The sequence below is a fragment of the Sprattus sprattus genome, assembly GCF_963457725.1.
Source record: "Sprattus sprattus genome assembly, chromosome: 1".
Taxonomy (NCBI): Eukaryota; Metazoa; Chordata; class Actinopteri; order Clupeiformes; family Clupeidae; genus Sprattus; species Sprattus sprattus.
The window spans coordinates 54656776-54676706 of NC_137920.1; the positions used below are offsets into that span (position 1 = coordinate 54656776).

The following is a 19931-nucleotide window of genomic DNA, read 5'->3' on the forward strand; positions in this document are numbered from 1 at the left end:
ACCATGCATGCTCTACCTCCAAATGATGATACTGATCTCACTTCTATTGAATACTAAGATATTAATTTATATTCATTGATGTTTGCATTATCATTCATGAAGAATGACCTGTTGTATTTCATTTGATAGCTATATGAATGTTCAGAAAGGGTATGGGGTGGTAGTAGAGTAGTTCAGTAAGAGGATGACGGTAGTGCCAAGGATTATTGTTGTTTCATATTGACTGACCTCAGCATACAGAGACCCTCCACCTGAAGACTGGCACCTATCTTCCTGCAATCACCCCAATGTCTTACATTGAAATAAAAGATAAAACAACCCTGTACACTGTCATTGTTCTGCAATGTTTCTATGTGTATCTGTTAAACGTAATTTCAGCCAAGTTGCATTGAAACCGAGGTGGTGAGTTTTAGGTTTTAGGCAGGTGTGAAAAAATGCGGTAAATCATAGACTGCCTGGAATTACATGATGAAACAGAAAGATTTGAGAAAGCCTGCATCGACAGAACATCTGTGGTTAGTTCTCCAAGATGCTTGGGACAACCTGCCAGCGGAGTTCCTTTTAAAAACTGCAAGTGTACCTAGAATCATTGATGCTGTTTTGAAGGCAAAGGGTGGTCACTCCAAATATTGATTTGATTTGATTTAGATGTATCTTCTGTCCATTCACTGTATGCTAATTGATGGAAATTAACTGTTAACACCTCCATTTTAAAAGTATTCTTAGGTTACAGCATTTTTTTCCCACCTGCCTACAACTTTTGCACAGTAGCCTACTGTATAACAGAGACAGTTTAATTATCAAAAATGTATTTGAATAAAATGATATTGGAGAAAGTATTGAAAGCAAACGTGCTGTAATAATCAGAGGTAATAGTTGGCCAAGCGTTACATTCACTCACGTAAAAACACGTTAGTAACATTTTCTTAATCTACCAACCGATGTATTTATCAAGTGAGTTATTAGCTACCGCTGTATTCAAAATCAGGTTTGGTTAAAGGTATAAGTCTTGTAGCTACAGACTTCAGTCGCTAAATATCGTGAATATGTCTCTCCAGGCACTTCAGACTAAAGCAATGGATCAGACTAGATCAGCGTTAGCCCCGCCCACTAACTTTGATGGGTGAGTTTGACAGATAAAATAAATTATTGATGCGCTGCAACACAGGACCATGACATAATTAATTAAATAGTGAAATAATTAAATATGTTTTTTTACACAAAATGAATTGCTATTTAATTAATGAATGACACATTTAATAAAACATTTATGTATTTAATTCCCATTTTAATTAATTAATGACACATTTAAATAATTATTGATGGTGTATTTATTTATTGAATTGTGGCACTTTCAGTCCTCCATAGTCCGGAGGTCATTCTACAAAAATAATTCCCGACGGGCGAACAACACCCCGACGCGCAGCATCATTACTCAGTTGTGGCAAAGTTCCATTTACAAATCCAAAAGGTATGCTATGGTGTTTTTAGTTTTTTTACATAGGCTACATGTTTTTGAATGAATCCAATGATTGATCATATCGTTGGCACTTTCTCAGAGGTGGTTTTTAGTGTGGTGACATAAAATGTTTTCAGATAGAAAAAATCTCAATACAGAGATTATTATAGGGTTACTTGCCAAAAACGATAGAAGACATTCCTCCAACATACCTCTTTTTAATGATTTAGTTGCCGTTTCATGAGTCCCGTTTAGAAATAAATAGTTATTCAAGCAAATAGAACTTTGAAGTTTCAGGTGTTGCATAGCAACCCATTACTTGCTGACTTCAAATTACTGTCTACTGTTGCGTTAAAATGACTGGACTTCTGGCGGAATGATATGAAAGATGTGAATTAGAAGTACAAACCCCGTTGCCAATGACAGCGGTGATTATCTTTCGCAGAGGTCTGCTAGCAGGAAATAATGTGACCTATGACGTAGGGATGGCCCATTCAAATCAACGGTACTTTTTGGAACATTCTGAAGAGCCGTATAATAAGATAACATAACAAGTGGTTAAAGTCCGTCTTTATGATACCACTTTAATCTTTTATTGTAAGTCAATTACTGTTTCAGGGTCAGACCTGAAAATCCAGGGCCAGACCTTTGTTGTCTGATTAATCTTAGTTATAACAGGTTTAGAAACAATACTTATTTGTTTAAATAGCCTACTCCTCAGAAATGCTCATAACTGCATATTTTGTGAAAGTCTACCAAAGCAAGCAGTGTTTTATTTTTTCACACACACAACTGGATGCTTGGCTACTAGGTCTCCGTGACCACGAAGGGCAACATAAACACCATGGCCATTTAATGATTTAATGATGTCTTCTAAACGATGTTCGCGAGGAGACAGATGTGGTCACAGCTGAAACTCACCCCACATTCGCATTCTCCAACTTCACGCCTTGGCCAGCTTGATGTATGATCAGTTTTTTTTTTTTTTAAATGTTTGATTTTTCGGTGGAGTTGTACCCTTGGTAGTCATATTCGTGTAGCCTACTCTGCCATCTTTAAACATAACAAGTCTACATTGTTACGCAAAAACTGGATTCAAAGTATATTTATTAGTTTGGTTGGTTAGAGGCTGGATGATTCTCGCTAGATAGGCCTACAATTTGACTCTTTTTAAATGGTTAGCAAAGTTTTGGCTGACTTGAAGTGAAAGATATGTATAATTCTAATTACCTGTAACCTTACCTTACAAACGTAACAAAAGAAAATACAACATGCCTGAGCCAAACCATCCCTAACCTAGCTGTGATTTTATATCTTACCTGTAGGCTAGTATCCTATCTATTTTGTGTTTCAAGACATGATTTATAGATCAGAAACCAAATTATTTAAGGCCTACTCCAGGATTTTGTGATCTTGCGTTTTCACAAATTCGAGCAAATTCAAGGATTTTCTGCAATTGCGGGTTGCAATTTTGTCTTATCACTGCACCAGCATGTCTAGTGTGGACGAGCGAGGCAGATGCGAGGACCAGCCACCGACGTTATGGGGCACCCAGACTTACATCTGCCCCTGGTCCTATGGGTGTACTGGACGGCCGTTCAAGAGTCCACGAAATGCACCCCCTGCATGTTCGGATCCGAGCTCCGGACTCCTGTGGTTTTAGTGTTCGTGCCTCCCACAGAGCCAGAGGTGGGGGTTGGGTATGGCTACAACCTGCGTGAACGGCAGGTGCATGAACTGACTATTGCGGGAGTTTGTGCTTAATGCTTGGGTTGTTGGGGACAACTGTCCTGCGGGGGCTGTATAATGTGCAAGGGATTGGTGAAGTTTCCACATTGACTCTGGGCCAAAGTGCACAGCGAATTATCTAAAGCTAAACGCAAACATGGGTGGGTCGGTACAATGGCTGTGTCCGCGCACTGACGTGGGAGTTCCATGTGTAAATGAGTTCCTTCAAAGCAACACCTTTTCCATGAAACCTGATGTAGGGCAGAGTTTCTGCACAAGAAACCTCGCCTGCTCTCGTGTTTAACTGAGGTAGCCTATGTGTGAAAGCTAGGGTAAGGTACCATCGAAAAATCGCAATTGGCCGATAAATAATGACTTCATTGCCACATTCACTAATTACTCAACCAATTTGAGCTTGATTGTGCTTTGCTCCGTGACAGTGAAATTTGCAAATATCCCCGCCTTTTCTCACTGCGGGGTTGCTGATGCGCGAAACCTGTTTGCGGTGCTTGTTGCGCTTTCGAATAAGGGCCCTCCGAGTGATCGCAGCATGCTATAGGCCTATGATAAAATAGTCATTACAGAATTTGAAAATGTTCTCAATTACAATTCTGTGTTTCATGCCTCCCTTTTGTATCCAATGTTAGCATGTGTGAACACGATCTGTGCTGTCTTTCTCATGTAATGCCTGAGTTTAGCCCCCTATTTTTTTTTTAATGTTATTGTCTAATGTATTTGTCTGTCTTCCATCTTCCCTGCTCAGTGTAAGTGTTTCCTCCCTGTATGCTGTCCGAAATAAAAGACCTGCAGCCAAATCACATGATGCCTGCAATTGGTTTTCTTCAAAATAACTCACTGACACAGTTTCTTTTTGACCAGTGTTTTGTTAAACTATATTTAAATAAAAATGGATTGCAAAGAATGGTAGCAATTTTTACTGTCTCTGGAAATTTCAGACACTGAGATGGTTATTTTGGTAATCCTCACATCCGGTGGAATTCATTCATGGAGATATTAGATATGAGTACAATATCAAATTCTTGGTTTTAGATGATACAGTGAAATATATTACATTCCCAACAGTGCTACTTTTACTTTGGACATGCCTATCAAGCACAAAATAAAACAAGGGGGGATGGTTACAGTTTTTCACTAATATGCAGCCACTCTCCCCAGAACTCCGTTTCCTCAGTGACCATCTGTGCTCAGGGTGAATGTAGATGTCTGGGAGATAAACTGGGGCTGTTCTCTGCTGTCTCCCTGTCCCTTCTCACGACCAACACACGGCCCATAATGGCCAGTCTCATGTGTGAGAGTGTGTTTCTTCAGGTGCACTTCTGCTTTTAAGCCTCACATGTTAGTCTGAATGGTAAATGTATCTAAGGTATAATTTGTTTTCAAAAGTATATTTCGCTTGGTAAAATGTATGTGTGTGTTTTGTCAGTATTGACAGCGATCATGCATATTTTGGCGTAAGGGGCATAGTCCAATTGCCATTTTAAAAAGACTGTCCAACTACAATCAGAATTGAGTGTGACAAGGAATATGTTTTTATTTAGAAATTATACAGAATTATAATAAAAGTAAACATGGAATTACATCCCTGTGATTTCACCCTTCATCATACTCACTTCACAACTTAATTGGGGAGATTTCGGATGTTTAATAGCTTTAAGTATTTGAGTCTTGTAGTAAAGTGAAGCTTGTAGAGGCTGCAGTACCATCTATATCTTCAATGAATACATTTGGGCATTGCAGCCTTTACAGGTGTCTGAAACTCACTCTGTAGAATCACTGTTTTGAACTGGGATCGCTTTTCTATAATGAAACAGCAGACTATTTTGAGATAAAATACCTGATTCAGAGTTAATGGCACCCTAAACGTAGCCAGGGTCAAGATCATGTGACCTGCTTTGTCATATTAGGCAATAATTACCTCCATAAAAACAGCAGTACCCTCATCAGACAAAGCACTCCACTTCTAAATTGAAACATTCCAATTTAACCCACAAATTGCTGAAGGAAGGTTTGAAAAAGACCTCATACATTTTTCTACTTAATTACCCTTCTAAGCTGACTCATTCAATAATCCTCTGTTGAATTTCTATGTGTGACCACAAGGTGGACCGCCAGTTCTGTCTGATTGAATGTTTCAGCGTAACTTTCAACCAAGGGGATTGACTAGACCTCATGCCTACATCATCAGCTATGCAGTCCTTAACTAAATTTGTTTATCACCTTTTTAATGTTTGGAATTTTTAACATTTAAATGAATATATTCACTCTGGCAATAAATTCATGTACAGGTGCACAATTCAAAGCACAATAAAAACTGATTTTCTCTTACGTAGGCGTGCTGGAGGCCCTGATATCTAATAATTTGATAGAATTAGGTATAAATTATCAATGACTAATTTACTTAACTGGATTTTCAATGTTTAAATGAATACACTTTCTCTGGCAATGAACAAGTTCAACAAGTGAGCCTGAATTCAGTACAAAAGGAAAAAAAGTTTATTTTTAAATAGGTCTGCTAGAACCCCTGATATCTAATAGCTTCAGAACATATAAGTATTACCATCAGAAATGGCTTATTTACTAAACAGAATTTTTTCTATTTAACCGAACATATTTACCCTGGCAATAAACAAGATTAACAAGCGAACCAGCATACAATTCAGCACACAATGAAAACAGATTTCTCTTTATAAAGGCGTGCTGGAAGATAACAGTATAACCATTATCAATGGCTCAAAACCAGTGCCAAAAAAGAAGTGCCACAGTAAAACTAATCATAATGTAATGCAAACAGTATTGCACACAGATCTTCTCCGAACTGTATGACTATTGGCCCCTGAACTGCCACAAAACTGCTCAGCAATATATCAGAGGTCTTTGTGTATGGAATGTAAGTTGGGCAGAATGTGAGCTGAACTATTTGAAATGATTGTGTAAAAGCTGGAGCTCCGGTCAAGATGGCATTGTTATTGCAAGGGCCACGTTAAAGAACCGAGTGCAAGTGTCTGGAGTGGAAATGCCTATCCTCTCGTCATCTTTCAAAGTAGCAAAAATGTTGTTATCCGTTTTTCATGGTAAAACATAGGGGAAGTCAACTCCTTATACATCATCGTATTTCCTTTTGGGATTCTTTTCCAGTGACCATCCCGCCTGTCGTCGCCCGTTCTCATTCCTTCCTTGGCCTTACCACAGGAATCAACCGTTCTAATCTGTTTGGTGCTGATTTTCCTCTTTCAATTGTGCAATTTTTTCCAATTCCCGGTTTTTCTCGCCACCATGTAGGTGGCCCAAAACTTTGCTCGCTTCCTCATTGGAGCCATTCCACCTCCCCCATCTCCCAGCGCTCTCCCCCTGCATAGCCCCCTGCCCCCAGCAGCAGCTCAGTTTGCGTGGCAGGGTGATTGTGCTACTGGGGGGGGGGGGGGTGCTGGGGTTGGGGGGCTCGTAAAGGGCCTGCCTGCGACGCTCAAGCCAGTGATGGATGGCTGGGAGAGCCCAGGACCCATTTACATGAGAAGAGCGGCCAGAGCAGGACTGAATAGAGGGGCTATTCAATCTACTTGTCATTGAAAAGCTTAAGAACTTTCTCCTCTCCAACCAACAACCCCCCACCTCTCTCTCTCCCGCTCGGTTTCCCCCCCTCCCTCCTTCCCTCTCTCCCTCGCTCGCTCGTTCACTCTTTCTCCCTGTTTTTTTGCTCTCTCTCAACTCTCCTCCGTCCCTTCCCCTCCCTCTGTTCATCGTGCTTTATATTCCTCCAACCTCCTCACTTCATTTTCCTTTTCTTTTATCCCCACCATCCAATCTGTCATTCTCAATCCGCTTGTCTCTTATGGCTATGATGTTAGGCTCTTTCATACTCACTCCTTTTTCTCCCTTTACTCAGCAGCCCCACTTAAATTTTGATTTGATTGTCGACACAACGCCAGGAGACATCAATGTGTTTCCTCTCTTTATTCTTTAGCTTTTGCTCATAATGAGACTGATCCCATACATGAGAATGACCCATATACAATAGCAATGGCACACTCCATATTCAGGCCCTATACGAACTAAGGTTAATTGCATAATAAGTGTGTAACAATGAGTCACACTGAGGAATGAGCCAATATTGACACAGTACAGTCGAACTGTAATGTTATTCTTACAACTAATGCATGACCTTTAGATGGGTCTGCTGACTTCAGATCAGTGTTCCCCTCACTCATTTCTAATAAAACCTTTATGATATACAGATTTGTCTTTTTATTTCAGCCAATTTGCCTGATACAGGACAGTATAAGTTATTGCTGAATTTTAAGAAATCGAAATGTTTCTAGATTTCAGCTATTTGTGTTTTTCCCCTTAATATTATTGATTTCTTATAAATATGGAAGTATGATACCCCATGGTCCTATGTTCCACATACTCTTGTGAATTAAATAAGTGATTTTTTAATTTGTGTAGCTGAATTAAGAAGCATGTCTTTAGCCTTCTCAAAACACTGGCCTGGAAAATGTCACCCCCGAAAGACTTTGGTTGGCACCAATGCCAGACACTAACTTGGGCACTAGTTTGTTAAAACCTTGTCTAATCCTCAGAGAGTAGCCCCAGCATTAGTGAAGGGCTTATTTGACGTTTCTCTGTGTTTCTCATGTTAGCTAAGACTCTAAACATGCCTCATCTTTCACTCCTGACAGCCTGTAATGAGCCGAGGTGTACTTAAGACTCATTCAGATTGTATAGTTTAATACAGTGTGCTGCAAAAGTATTGTGTTAAAAGGGCTGCTTTAAAATATGGAGATGTTGGCTGGGCTCACCGGGAGGGCTGGGCTCACGGATGGGCGGCCGTTGCCTCTGCTGTGCATGCAGACACCTTTGCCACAATAGACGTGTGAAGTGACGACCATAGATACTAATGGGTCTCACTCGACTGGGTGCTAAGGAGGGGCTGTTCACACCTGCGCTCATTACAGTAGCAGAGCTCAGGGGGAGGGAGAGGACGCCACTCTCACCCACCACAACATGCAGCCTCTTTCTCTGTGGACTTGCATCTTATGTTTTTCGTCTTTAACCCCCCACCTCCCTCCCCTCTATTCTGTCAAGTCTTATATATGAATAGTAATGGGCAAACTTTTATTATGGTTTAAGCATGGCTGACCAGATGACTTGCGTTTGCCCATGAATCACAATAAAAAAAAAAAAAATAAACATATTCACAGTGATTGAACCTGTGTTCTTTACAAGTGACACAGACAAACACAAACACACACGCACACGCACACACACAGATACAAACACACCATGTTGGGGCTCTGTGAGGCTTTTGTTTATCGTGTTAACTTGAACAACTGTTGACATTAGAAAAAAATGCATCTCCCATAAAATAAATAGCTATCCATAGCAGCTATTATAACCTATACCAGCTCTGATTTTTATTTAGGCATCTCTTTGAGTGTAATGATATTTGTGTGTCACGTCACGTCACTGTGCATATCTGTTTGTCACTGGTTTGTAACTAACTTCTTACAACTTACAACTGTATCTTATATAGTTCATCTCTATCTGTATCCTATATCTAGTTAAAACTCCCCTTGTTCCAAAAGAGGGAGACATCTTGATGTTAGAATTGACTTAAGGATATTTCTTTTTCATAAAAATACACAAATTGACCTGACCTCAGCTTTGATGTGAATCAGAGTTTGGATCTTGATGACATTAAGGGGATATAAAGAGTTTAAAATGATAAACAATTTTATAATGACAATTTTGTTAAGTGTATGTTTGCTCTAAATGTGCTTATTTACAAGGGACGGAAACTTTATCCCCCTTCCACCCTAGGCCCTCTGATTCGCTGAAGGGCTTTCTAATTCACCGCACCCCTTCTTTAGTCATGCAAATGAATTTGCTGGCAAGGAGGCAGTTAGGAGCGGATGGGTCTGTGATGACACACTAGTATCCGAGCACCTTTGAGAAGAGTTGGCAGTGAGAATCTGGCTACTGAGACGTTGTGTTAACTTAAAGCAAACTGTGTGGAGGATTAACTTTAACTCATCCTAAATTCAGGATGTATGGTAGATAAAGAGTTTTCTCAGAGTAGTTAGTGCACAAGATTAGAGGCATACAGATCTTCCGGGCTTGCAGTTGAAACATTTTTCTGTCTTAGTTTGGAGTTGGAAGACATTGCCTTCTCTTTAAAGGTCGCCATGTACAGCATGATGGAACATGACCTGAAATCCCACCAGAGTGGCCAAGGGATGCCACCTGTGAATGGGTCCATGCACGGGGGGAGCAAACAGGCAGTGGCCAACCAGGCCATCGTAGACCCCATGGACAAAATCAAGCGGCCCATGAACGCCTTCATGGTCTGGTCCCGGGGTCAGAGGCGGAAGATGGCCCAGGAGAACCCCAAGATGCACAACTCCGAGATCAGCAAGCGGTTGGGAGTCGAGTGGAAGTCACTGACCGACGCTGAGAAGAGGCCGTTCATCGACGAGGCCAAGCGTCTGCGTGCGATGCACATGAAGGATTACCCCGACTACAAGTACAAACCTCGTCGCAAGACCAAGCCTGTGCTAAAGAAGGACAACCCTGCCGCCAAGTACCCCATGTCGGCCGGCAACCTGCTGGCCGCAGCTGCGGTCCAAGGACAAGGAGGGAGTCCAAGGATGGACAGCTATGGCTGGGGGCACGCAGGAGGGTACGCAGGTATGCAGAGCGATGCGCTTGGGTACAGCCAGCAGCCTTATCGCTATGACCTCTCAGCCTTGCAGTATCCCTCAGCGATGACTACTGCTCAATCATACATGAACGCCAACTCCTACAGGTAATTTTCTTTCAGGCCTTACCACCTTATCCTCTTAAGCAGAACTGAGATAAACGAAAGGGCAAGTGTGATTTAAAGTTAACAAATTAAAAATATCATATCACTAACTCATTCAAAATGTTAATTCAATAGCTCTAAAGTTATATTGATGCTAATATCACTACATTGTTGTCCCTATAACTTTTTTGAACTCAACTGTTGTTTTGGTAGATGTACAGAAAAACTTAAAAAAAGTTTTGTTTGTTTTGGTGTGGCAGACAGGGTTAACATGGATGCAGATTTTTTTTACAACTAATATAAGGGTCCAGAAACTACTTTATCATCATTCCCAGAACAGTCAGGTGGCATTTTAGTAAATCTTAGCTTCCAGCTTATAGGTCAGTTTACAGCTATAGGTTAGATTCTAATTCACAAGCAAGGCTTTATTCAACATTGAAGCGCAGGGAGATTCATATCCACATTTACTGTATTTAGCCATGATTACTGGCTCACAACAGAACCGCAATAAATGCAACTTAGTGTGTAATCTAATACTCCACTCCAGTGTCAATATGTGTGAACTTTGAATAACAGTCGCCTCTCCTTTGTCTTCCCCAGCCCAATGTCCTATGGCAGCAGTCCCCAGCAGCACAGTCCAGTGATGCCTATGGTGAAGGCTGACCCAGTGTCACATTCCCCAACTGGGGCCCCAAACCACCAGCGGGGGCCCCTTCAAGGGGACTTGAGGGACATGATCAGCATGTATATCCCAAACGGGGACACCAGTGACACAGCCGTCCAGAGGGGCTATGCCAACATGCAGCAACACTACGTGGGAGGAACGGCACCCCTCACCCACATCTGACCCTTGAGGCGATAGCAGGTATCCTCTCCCCCAAAATGAGAGAGGCCTCCACAGCACGGACTGGTCATGTGACTTGTGTGATTTGTCATGTGGTTTCTGATGAGGCCCTTTCCTGTCCCGGTCAGGGCCTGAGAAAACCGGTGGTCGGTTTCCGCCTTCAGGCAGTTTTGGGAAACAAGCACTCACGCCTTTGTTGTCACTGTAAGACAAAAGAGAAGTGTGTTCTGCAAGGCTGTGATGTTAGGCCCCAAATGCTGTGGATGTTTTATCCATGTGTGTTATAATATTGTTAGGTCATTCTGACAAAGTCACTGTTAATCCTTACAGGTGACTTGACCTGATACTGTATATTGGATGGCATAGCTAAGAATGATGTTATTCTTAGTTGCTGAAAAGAAGCTGTGCTCACTCACCATCACATTCCCAAATTGTTTTTATTAATGTTTTGAGTAATGTGAATTGTGACTGAGGAGATTTCCATATTTTGTCTCTCTGTCTAAGATAGAGAAATAGTGGGGAACGCTCCCAACCCTCCTCGGTAGTGAGGAACTTTGATTGAGGATTGAGGAAAGTTCTTCAGGGGGAATTATTGTTTATATATTATTTAGACTGTTATTAGATTGGCATTCAGTGAGATTGAGAAACAGAATTACTGAATCAAGTTTATTTACTTGTATTGCAATGTGTCTTCCCATGTTAGGGCCTACAGTTTGCGCTTTGTATTCAAACTTAAATCCAGTGTATTATGAAATTTAAAAGATGTTGGCAATATAGTGCAAGATTCTTTCAATAATGTAAATATTTTTTTCATAGTGCGTTTAAATGTGTTGCTGAAGACCCCGTGTGAATGAGATTGTACTGTGTATAATTTTGATTTACTCACCCTTATACTAAGGGTAACTATTGCATTGTGTAACTTCAAACTGTTAAATGGGGAAAACAAAGTAATAAAGAATTTTATTATTTTTGTAATACTTTGTCTACTTGTATTCAATTTCTTTTCAACTTTGCAAATAGATGACAACCCTGTAGTTTCCACAACAAAGCATGTTAATTAACATATCATAGAGTAAAGACAAATCTTATAGACCTAGAGGAGAGTATAAATTAGTTTAAAAAAAGAATCTGAAAACAACCTTGCTGCTTTTAAATGTTCTATAGGCCTACTGGGTATGAAAAAATGGACTGTGGATATTTGCACTCATACACCTCTTACTTGAATGTGTGTCAGTCTCCATACACTGCCAAAACAGTTGTATTCAAGAGAAAAGTCGACTGTAATTGCCCTTTAAGTAAGAATGGACAGTTTTCCTCACTACGTTTCCACTGCATTTAGGGAGTGAAACGTAGGCCTAACCGTGAGGAAGTTTCGGGATTGTGGCTTGGACATGCGACCCCTTCTCACCTAGCGATTAAAAGCTGATGGAAAGTTAGGAAGATCAAAACACAGAAGTCGTATACTTCTCTGTTTTGTCTACGCCGGGTTTTTTTCTTGAAGAGAGAGCGAGTGCCTGTCCAGATAGTAATTGGCCGTTTCGAAGACGCATTGTCCTGTGCTTTTGAGCACGCAGGTGCACATAGTAAAACCGCGTAGTTCTCAGCGCCTCTTATGGTCGCCTTTGTTCTCTTTTCTTTCGGAGTCCCGCTGGGCAGAAAATTAGCGTTGCATAGAGTGCCTCGTCTCCCCACTCTCTTCAGTCCGGGCTTAACCCTTTCTCTGCCCCCTGCTATTCTCATGGAAATTGTCCAGTGAGGACCGGCTAATCGAGGGGCAAGAGGAGGGGAGGGGATGGGAAGAAAGTAAGGAGCTTTGAAAGGGGGAAGGGAGTTATAAACACAAGCATTCATATAAGGTAGGCTATATGACCATAAATATAGCCTACAGAGCTAATCCGTTAATTATAGCCCTATTGCAGGAAACTACTGCCTTAATAAAGATGTCGGCTAGTCTACAATTTAAGTTATAGGCCTAGAGTTAACGTGTGGTTATTCAATGATCAAGAGTAGCCTATATTTATTCTACAGGTTTTACAAGTAATGACACAAAATGCACTTGATATATAAACAACGGCCAGATATCAGTTAACACATATTAATTGTAAAATTGTAGGCTCTCAGTGATTTAAAAAGTCACATAGGCCTACCAAAAACTATATTGTGAGGATTTAAAATGATTTTGTTTAAACTTTAACCATAAGTTACTATCAAATGTGTTGACTACCTCACATATTATCCACAGATTTTTTTCTTTTCCCCTCTTTTTTTCGAGGGGTGTCTGTGTGGAGGAGGGGGTCAGATTTTTGCGCTGAAAGTATCAACTCTCTTAGCAACAAGCCTAGGCCTCCACAGGTTGTTACCTTGGAAACAAACCCCCAGCTAACTCCAAATTGAGAAGAGTATGCACTGCTGAAAGTCTTTTTTTTTTAAAGGATACAAATTAAATCCGGAAAAACTTTAGATGTTAGCTGTAAAAAAGAAGAATTCATTATACTCTTAGATGTAATTATTTGATGCCTATGCTAAACAATCATGATATATAACCTTCATTTCATATTTCAATAGATATCACAAATATAACATATAACAAATATGTAAATAAAAAGGGACAAAGATTAAAAACTTGTTTGATAAATACTGTAATCTCCTTTCTGTATTTAATAAAATGTTCAGGTTTTGGGCCTTGAATATCTTTAATTTCGGAGTCTTAAGGAGAACAGGCCTTTTCTATCAAATATCTAACCATGACTTGACATGACATTAGCTAAAGTGAAAAGTTGAAACATGACACTACCATGCCATAGTCACTTCCATTCTCAACTTTATCCTATATGTGTGTGTGTGTGTGTGTGTGTGTGTATGTGTGTGAGTGTGTGTGTGTGTGTGTGTAGGCCTATGTGTGTGAGTGTGTGTGTGTGAATCTGTCCGTGTGAATGTGTGTGTGTGGGGATGTCTACAGCAGCAAGCTGAGTGATGTATGGGAAGGAGTGGGCGGTCTGTGCTTCTAGAAAGCCTGCCACGCTCCAGTGCAATGTCACAACTGGGGGCTGCATACCTCAGCACAGCTGTCCAGCAGGCTAGCACAATGGATCTGGGCAGAGCAGAGCATCAGGGATGACAGACAGGCTTCCATTTACATTGTGTGTGTGTGTATGTGTGTGTGTGTGTGTGTGTGTGTTTGTGTGTGAGAGAGAGAGGTGAACGTGAGTTTAAAAAGGACATTTTTTGTTTTAACCGCAAGGTTTAAGATGCAGGGTACAAGAATATAAAGCGTACAAACTGTAAGGTGCCTTAGGAATGTCTAGAACACCTTATATAAACACAGCTATGACAATAACAGCTTTTAAAAACCTTTTCCGTGCTAGTATCTGTACACCTGTCACATATTGGTTTTGTAAAATACGTTGTGGTTGGTGTTGTCAATTTGGGTTTGAACAGGGATGTAACAGTCCTTGAGGAAACAGGCCCTCGGTAAAACTGTTTCACAATCAATTTTAAGGCTACAGACACCAATGTCTCAACTGATTTTTCAGAATAAAGGCTTTCACCATAATTTTGTCACAGCTTTCCCATGGGAGGCCTCTTGAGGTCGACCTAAACAGCTCAAGCCTGTTGCGAGGCACACCACCGCACAGTACAATTGCTCATAACCCATCACTAACAAACTCACCACACACTCACACTCACAAGAATAATGTGAGTTTGTCTTCTAGTCCTCCAAAGGCTTACCAGCTCAGTCACACTCACACACACACATTGTGTCCTCAAAACCCTGTGTGGGGGGAAAAGAAAACTGAAGCTAAAATTAACACCAACAACAAAATGACAATGGCACTGAATGAAGTAAAGAAAAATAATTCAGTGAAAGAGAATGACAATGGAGGTAAAAATCACTTCTACTTATGTATATACTTTGCAGGGCTTTGCGAGGAACTGTATCATTGATCACGTGCACGAGTTTAGGACAGGGTCTTCACAGCAGGTCAGTGGCAGATCTTGGGGGCAGACCAGGATTATGTTATTGATTGCCAGCAGATGTTGCTCTAAGATCAGAGGGCTCCTGCCTGCTCCTGTGAAGTCCTGAGGTCTGTCAGTGCAGAGAATGAGAGCAAGTCGTGTGCAGACACACAGATGGGTGAGAAAATCATGGATCATGGACCACTTCAGAGCTGCATCATGTAGAAGTGCATTGAAACGCCATAAACAAGGACTCTTGCTTGTCTGCTTCTACACAGAGAATGTGGCGGGACGTGAGAGAGTGGAAAGAGTGAGACAGACATCAGATAAGGTTGGGCTAGATAGATAAGGACACACAAACACACACACATTGCTACTCAAGCATTTCAGGTAATCTACCCAGCTGCGGATATAAACCTTGACATCAAGGTGAGACCTCCCAGGGTGAGGTTGTAGCAACACAGAGGAAAAGACTACACATCCTCCTGTTTTTCCATTCAGTACATAACATCATCGCTGTCGGTTCAAAACATCATCGCTGTCGGTTCAAAACATCATCACTGTCGGTTCAAAATAGAGTGGGCAGTACCAGGCCACATGCCATATAACCAACGTACAGTGCTCTGTTCTTAACTAGCAAATAACCATGAGGTAATGTTATCCTTTAAAAAAATACTGTTAAGAAAATGACCATACATAAATATTCAATCAATTTTACATTCAATTTATTAGCATTTCTTAGTAAAACAGCCTGTGATAGGAGAAAGAGATAATTTTGTAAACTATATAATGTCATACAAATAATACAAGTACAAAATGTTAAGGCATGATGTAACAAACAAATGGACTGAAGGCCACATAGAAGACTCAATACATTGTAGAGAAGCGCTGGTCCCATGCATGGCTAGACATTCGTAAGACATGTGGGCTGTTACAAAGCCACAGACTCTGCACACAAAAATTGAGACATACAAAACACTCCTGACAAAAACACATTTCTCTGCTAATGAACTTTTCAAGATGTGGATTCATCATATGATGAACCACTTCTGCCCTCTAGGGGTTGGTTAAGAGAAGAACATGCAGTGGGATGTCCTGTCTGCTAATGTATTTTTTTTCTCATGATTATAAAAACAGAACATAGTTTTCCTTGTGTTTTACTTCTGAATATCCACCAGTAACCCTTTCTTCCCTTTAACACTTTTACACCTATAAACTTACAGTTTTTTCAGTCGAAAACTAGATCATCCCTGAGTAGATGCAATGTAATCTGCATTAAAATTGCAAAACTCTTCCTTTCTAATCATTTTTATCATAGATAACGTTGGACTGCTGATGTTGTCTGGAGGGTTGGTCTGAATAAAAGTGCAGATTCACATTATTTTTTTCATGGCTTTAACCTCACCAAGTAATGCCATAGTTACACTGCTACTGGGAAAGTCCTTTGGAATGCAGTACGAGCAGTGTTTGGGTTGGACTGAGGTAGGAGGGTTGAATGACTTCTGCCATCATGGAGGTACCAGTAACATCTACTCAGCTTTGTCTTTTCCAGGGCGGGAGGCATTCCGGTAATGAAACATCTGTGCCACCAAGACTCCGCTGCATAAACATGCCAGAGTATGGGTCAGAGTAGAGAGCGAGTGTCCTGTTTCCTACAGAGAGAGAGAGAGAGAGAGAGAGAGAGAGAGAGAAATAAGTAAATAAATAAATAAATAATCAGGTGCGTGTGTGCGAGTGTAAGAGAGCATTAACTTCATCACAACTTTTACCAACTTGCATCAAACCATGCTTTGTCTGAGGGGAACTTAGTAACGCATTTAGGATGACTACTCTGTTTGTCAGGGACTGTTTACTGCAAAACAGATAAAACTCAGAGCTGACTCACCTCTGTCATGAGTTATCTTTAGAATCCAAGAGCGCAAAGGCACTCCTATGTGTTTTCCACAAATTACATGAGTCTGATAGACCTCCTATTGATTCCCATGAATGAAACATCTCCTGAACTAGAAATCAATAATCAAAATGGAGGAGTGTCTCTAGGGAGGGGCCGCATCCCACGCAGGGAGCAGCAGGGGTCACGAGAGGTCAAGCAGTACATACCTGAACAGAGACAAATATGCGTCCCAGGGACCCAACGAACACCAGGAAGAGGGAAACGGCTGAGAGCTGTCCTGTGTGTTTGTTCAGGTAATTACAGCCTATCTGGATGAGCTGGACACATGGACACACAAAAATGAAAAAAAAAAAATATCACAGAACTAGTCAGTCACACACTTCACTGACGTGCGAACATTAACTCTGTTTGTAAACTACAAAAGTTCTTTCTTAGACCGGGAACTCTTTGTGAGGACGTACCCTGCTTGCTATGACGGCTAGTACACCGGACTCCCACATCAGAGAGATGGCTTTCCTGGGGGTCAATGGTGAGGTCAGGAGATACATAAGGGTACAATATACCACAACGAACAGCAACCCTACAGGTAGAGAGCTTGGCATGAAAACAAGTTTCACATCATTACTGGTTTTTGTTATTTACCGATTACCTCGGAGTACATGGAGAATGTGATGAGACAAACATTTTCAAAGAGATTTGAGCAAAAAAACACAGAATTCCTTTTGGCTTTTTGGCATGAAAACACACAAATGCTAAACAGTTTCTGTTTTTTTTAAAGAGCCACATCATGTCGTGTTCCAACAAACACACACACACACACAGAGGGAGAAGAAAAACAAATCATACCTCTCACAGTTCGTCCATTATAGTGAAGAATGAGGAAATTGAGGAACATGACCTGGGTTGCAATAAACAGGCTCTCTCCCCAGGCTCTATGTAAACAAAGAATATAAATCTTCAAAATGGCCTCCTTCAAAAAACACACCATTGCACAATATTTCTGGAGCAAGATTTCAACACTTTGTCTCATTAATGTGTCTTTTACCCAATAGGAAAGCCTTGGGCTATACAGTATGCTAAATAGCCAGAGATGGAATAGAGACTGAGGAGAGTGGAGGCCAAACTCAGTCCCTCAGCACTCCCTGCCCTCACAATCGTCCAGATTTGGGGCAGCTGAGCTGGAGAGAGGGGAGAAACGTGACATGAGTGGGTGGGCGAAAATAGGTTGTGGGAGAGAGCAAGAGAAAGAAAGCCAGGGGGAAAGAGAGATATCTTACCAAGAACAGTTCCAACCATGATCCAAAGCCCCATTACTTTGCTCAGGGCTATCTTCAAACATGGCACTAGAGAGATACAAAACAGGGATTTAATTCCGTCAAATACACATACACACAAACCTGTGACGAGTATAGTTTAGTTTAATGCTGTACTCAAAACAGATTATGGAAGGTCATTATTGTCGGTTAACGTTTTCTAATGAGCTGTGGGGTGCCTCAATGACGGCGACACGGGCTATTCAGAGCTTTAGTAATCTGCTCTTTTCACTTCTGTATCTGGCAAGAAGCTTAGAGGACAATACATCCCACATATCCTCATCCATTCAAATGATGTCAGGATGATAACAGCTATGACTGTTGTGCATTCCTTGGCAAGAGACATTACTATTTCATAGCACGATGTCGCAGCGCTAGAAAACAAAAACACCACAATGTTATGGTGCTGACCTCACCGTGAGCGAAGTTGAAGTGAAGAAAAAACTCGTCGTAACACTTTTCTGGCATAAAGAAATTGAGGAGGAAATCTTTCACGAAAGGTATCTGCTCTGTCTCCGCCATGACTTTCCTAGGAAAGAAGTTCTGTTCAATAGTGCATTCTTTCACGTCAGTCGTGCGAAGGCAAGTCCATGCCTCTAAGCAATGTGGCGGGCTGTTTTGGACAGGGTTTTGACTGCTCGGGCAATGCTCTTTGTTTGCACTTTCATGCAACTATAGTAGCCACAACCAGTTTTTATTAGGCTAAATATCTAATGAAGAAGAGATGAAAACGACATGCATTGTCAACAATCGCATGTGCCATTTTCCGATGGCACGGTAGTGACTTCAGCATTAACGGTGCATTTCCATGCAGAGACCTACCTGTGTTTCACTGCAAAACTAGCAGTCGTTCTCAGTCCACGTAGGCCTACTCAGGAAGAAGGTGGGCGTCGTCATTGCTATACCCAACCCCAAATACCCTTTATGATACCATATAGAAACCCGGTGTATTTGTGGCATTCACTAAGCAAAGCATAGCCTTAATATTTTTCCCTATGAATTTCTCAGAATGTACACAGCTATGGTATTTATTCATAGAAATATTGTGGCCTCTACACAACCATTAACTCTAAATTTAGGCCAGAGTAAACCACGTGTGTGATTCACAGCCTTCCAAATCGTTTTACATGTGAAAAGTAGGTTACTTGATGATAAATTCCTTTTTTTGTAAATTCCTGAACCTAATCTTTGGATTTATCTTTAATAGACTTATTAACTTTCATTGACAACTCAGTTAAATCAGAAACAAATCCAGGGTACTATTCGCCGACACTCGCTAAGTGGTTTAGCGAGCTAAACTCCAGGCTAAAAAAAGACAACACCGCTTTAGCGGATTCGCCGAAGCAACTTTTGCTCAATTTCCATGGTAATTAATCGCTTAGCCCTAGCCTGCTCCAGGGCAGGCTAAGCAAAGTTTAGCTGGCTAAACTTGCCACACCCACGCCAAAAGTAGGGATCCCATTGACAAGGAGTCATAGTTTGATTAGCGTAGGAAGAGTTCTTTGCGATCGCCAAGAAGATCCATTTTTCCATCATGATGAGTTCTTGTATGAGCGCTACCGATCCACCCGACAAGGAATAATTAATTTAGAAGACCTTCTCGAGTCATTTATTGCACCACCGACAGTGGTAGCCTAAAGTAGAGTTGAGACATTGGTACAGTTGATAAACCCGAAATAACTTTCATAATGCAGCCTGAGACGTGATTTTTAGTTTGCACATGAATACTAACGTTTTCTTTGATCCCACACTGTAAAACCTGATAAGTTAACTTTACTTAAAAAAATTGTGGAAACCGATTACCTTGAAAAAATTGAGTAAAAGAACTTATTTTTTTAAGTTAAACTGAGTGTTTTGTTCACTTAAAATAAACTAGCACACGGTGAGTAGGCAATACTCAGTTCACTTCAGTTGTG

At 41.0% G+C, this 19931-nt stretch overlaps 2 protein-coding genes across 2 annotated transcripts; one reads left to right on the plus strand and one right to left on the minus strand.

Moving 5' to 3' along the window:
• Nucleotides 1–9390: 9390 nt before the first annotated feature.
• On the plus strand, nt 9391–10854 carry LOC308374240 (transcription factor Sox-19a-like; the record flags this gene model as incomplete). The annotated part of the gene is made up of 2 exons (XM_080849970.1): nt 9391–10010; nt 10608–10854. The coding sequence occupies 2 exons, from the start codon at nt 9391–9393 to the stop codon at nt 10852–10854; spliced, it is 867 nt and encodes a 288-aa protein (XP_080706096.1).
• Nucleotides 10855–16270: 5416 nt separating this feature from the next.
• LOC308360803 (mannose-P-dolichol utilization defect 1 protein-like) lies at nt 16271–18537 on the minus strand (the record flags this gene model as incomplete). Its single annotated transcript, XM_080832943.1, has 7 exons — nt 16271–16460; nt 16909–17019; nt 17164–17282; nt 17549–17634; nt 17748–17880; nt 17980–18045; nt 18432–18537. The coding sequence occupies 7 exons, from the start codon at nt 18535–18537 to the stop codon at nt 16338–16340; spliced, it is 744 nt and encodes a 247-aa protein (XP_080689069.1). The 3' UTR covers nt 16271–16337.
• Between the last annotated feature and the right edge of the window lie 1394 nt (nt 18538–19931).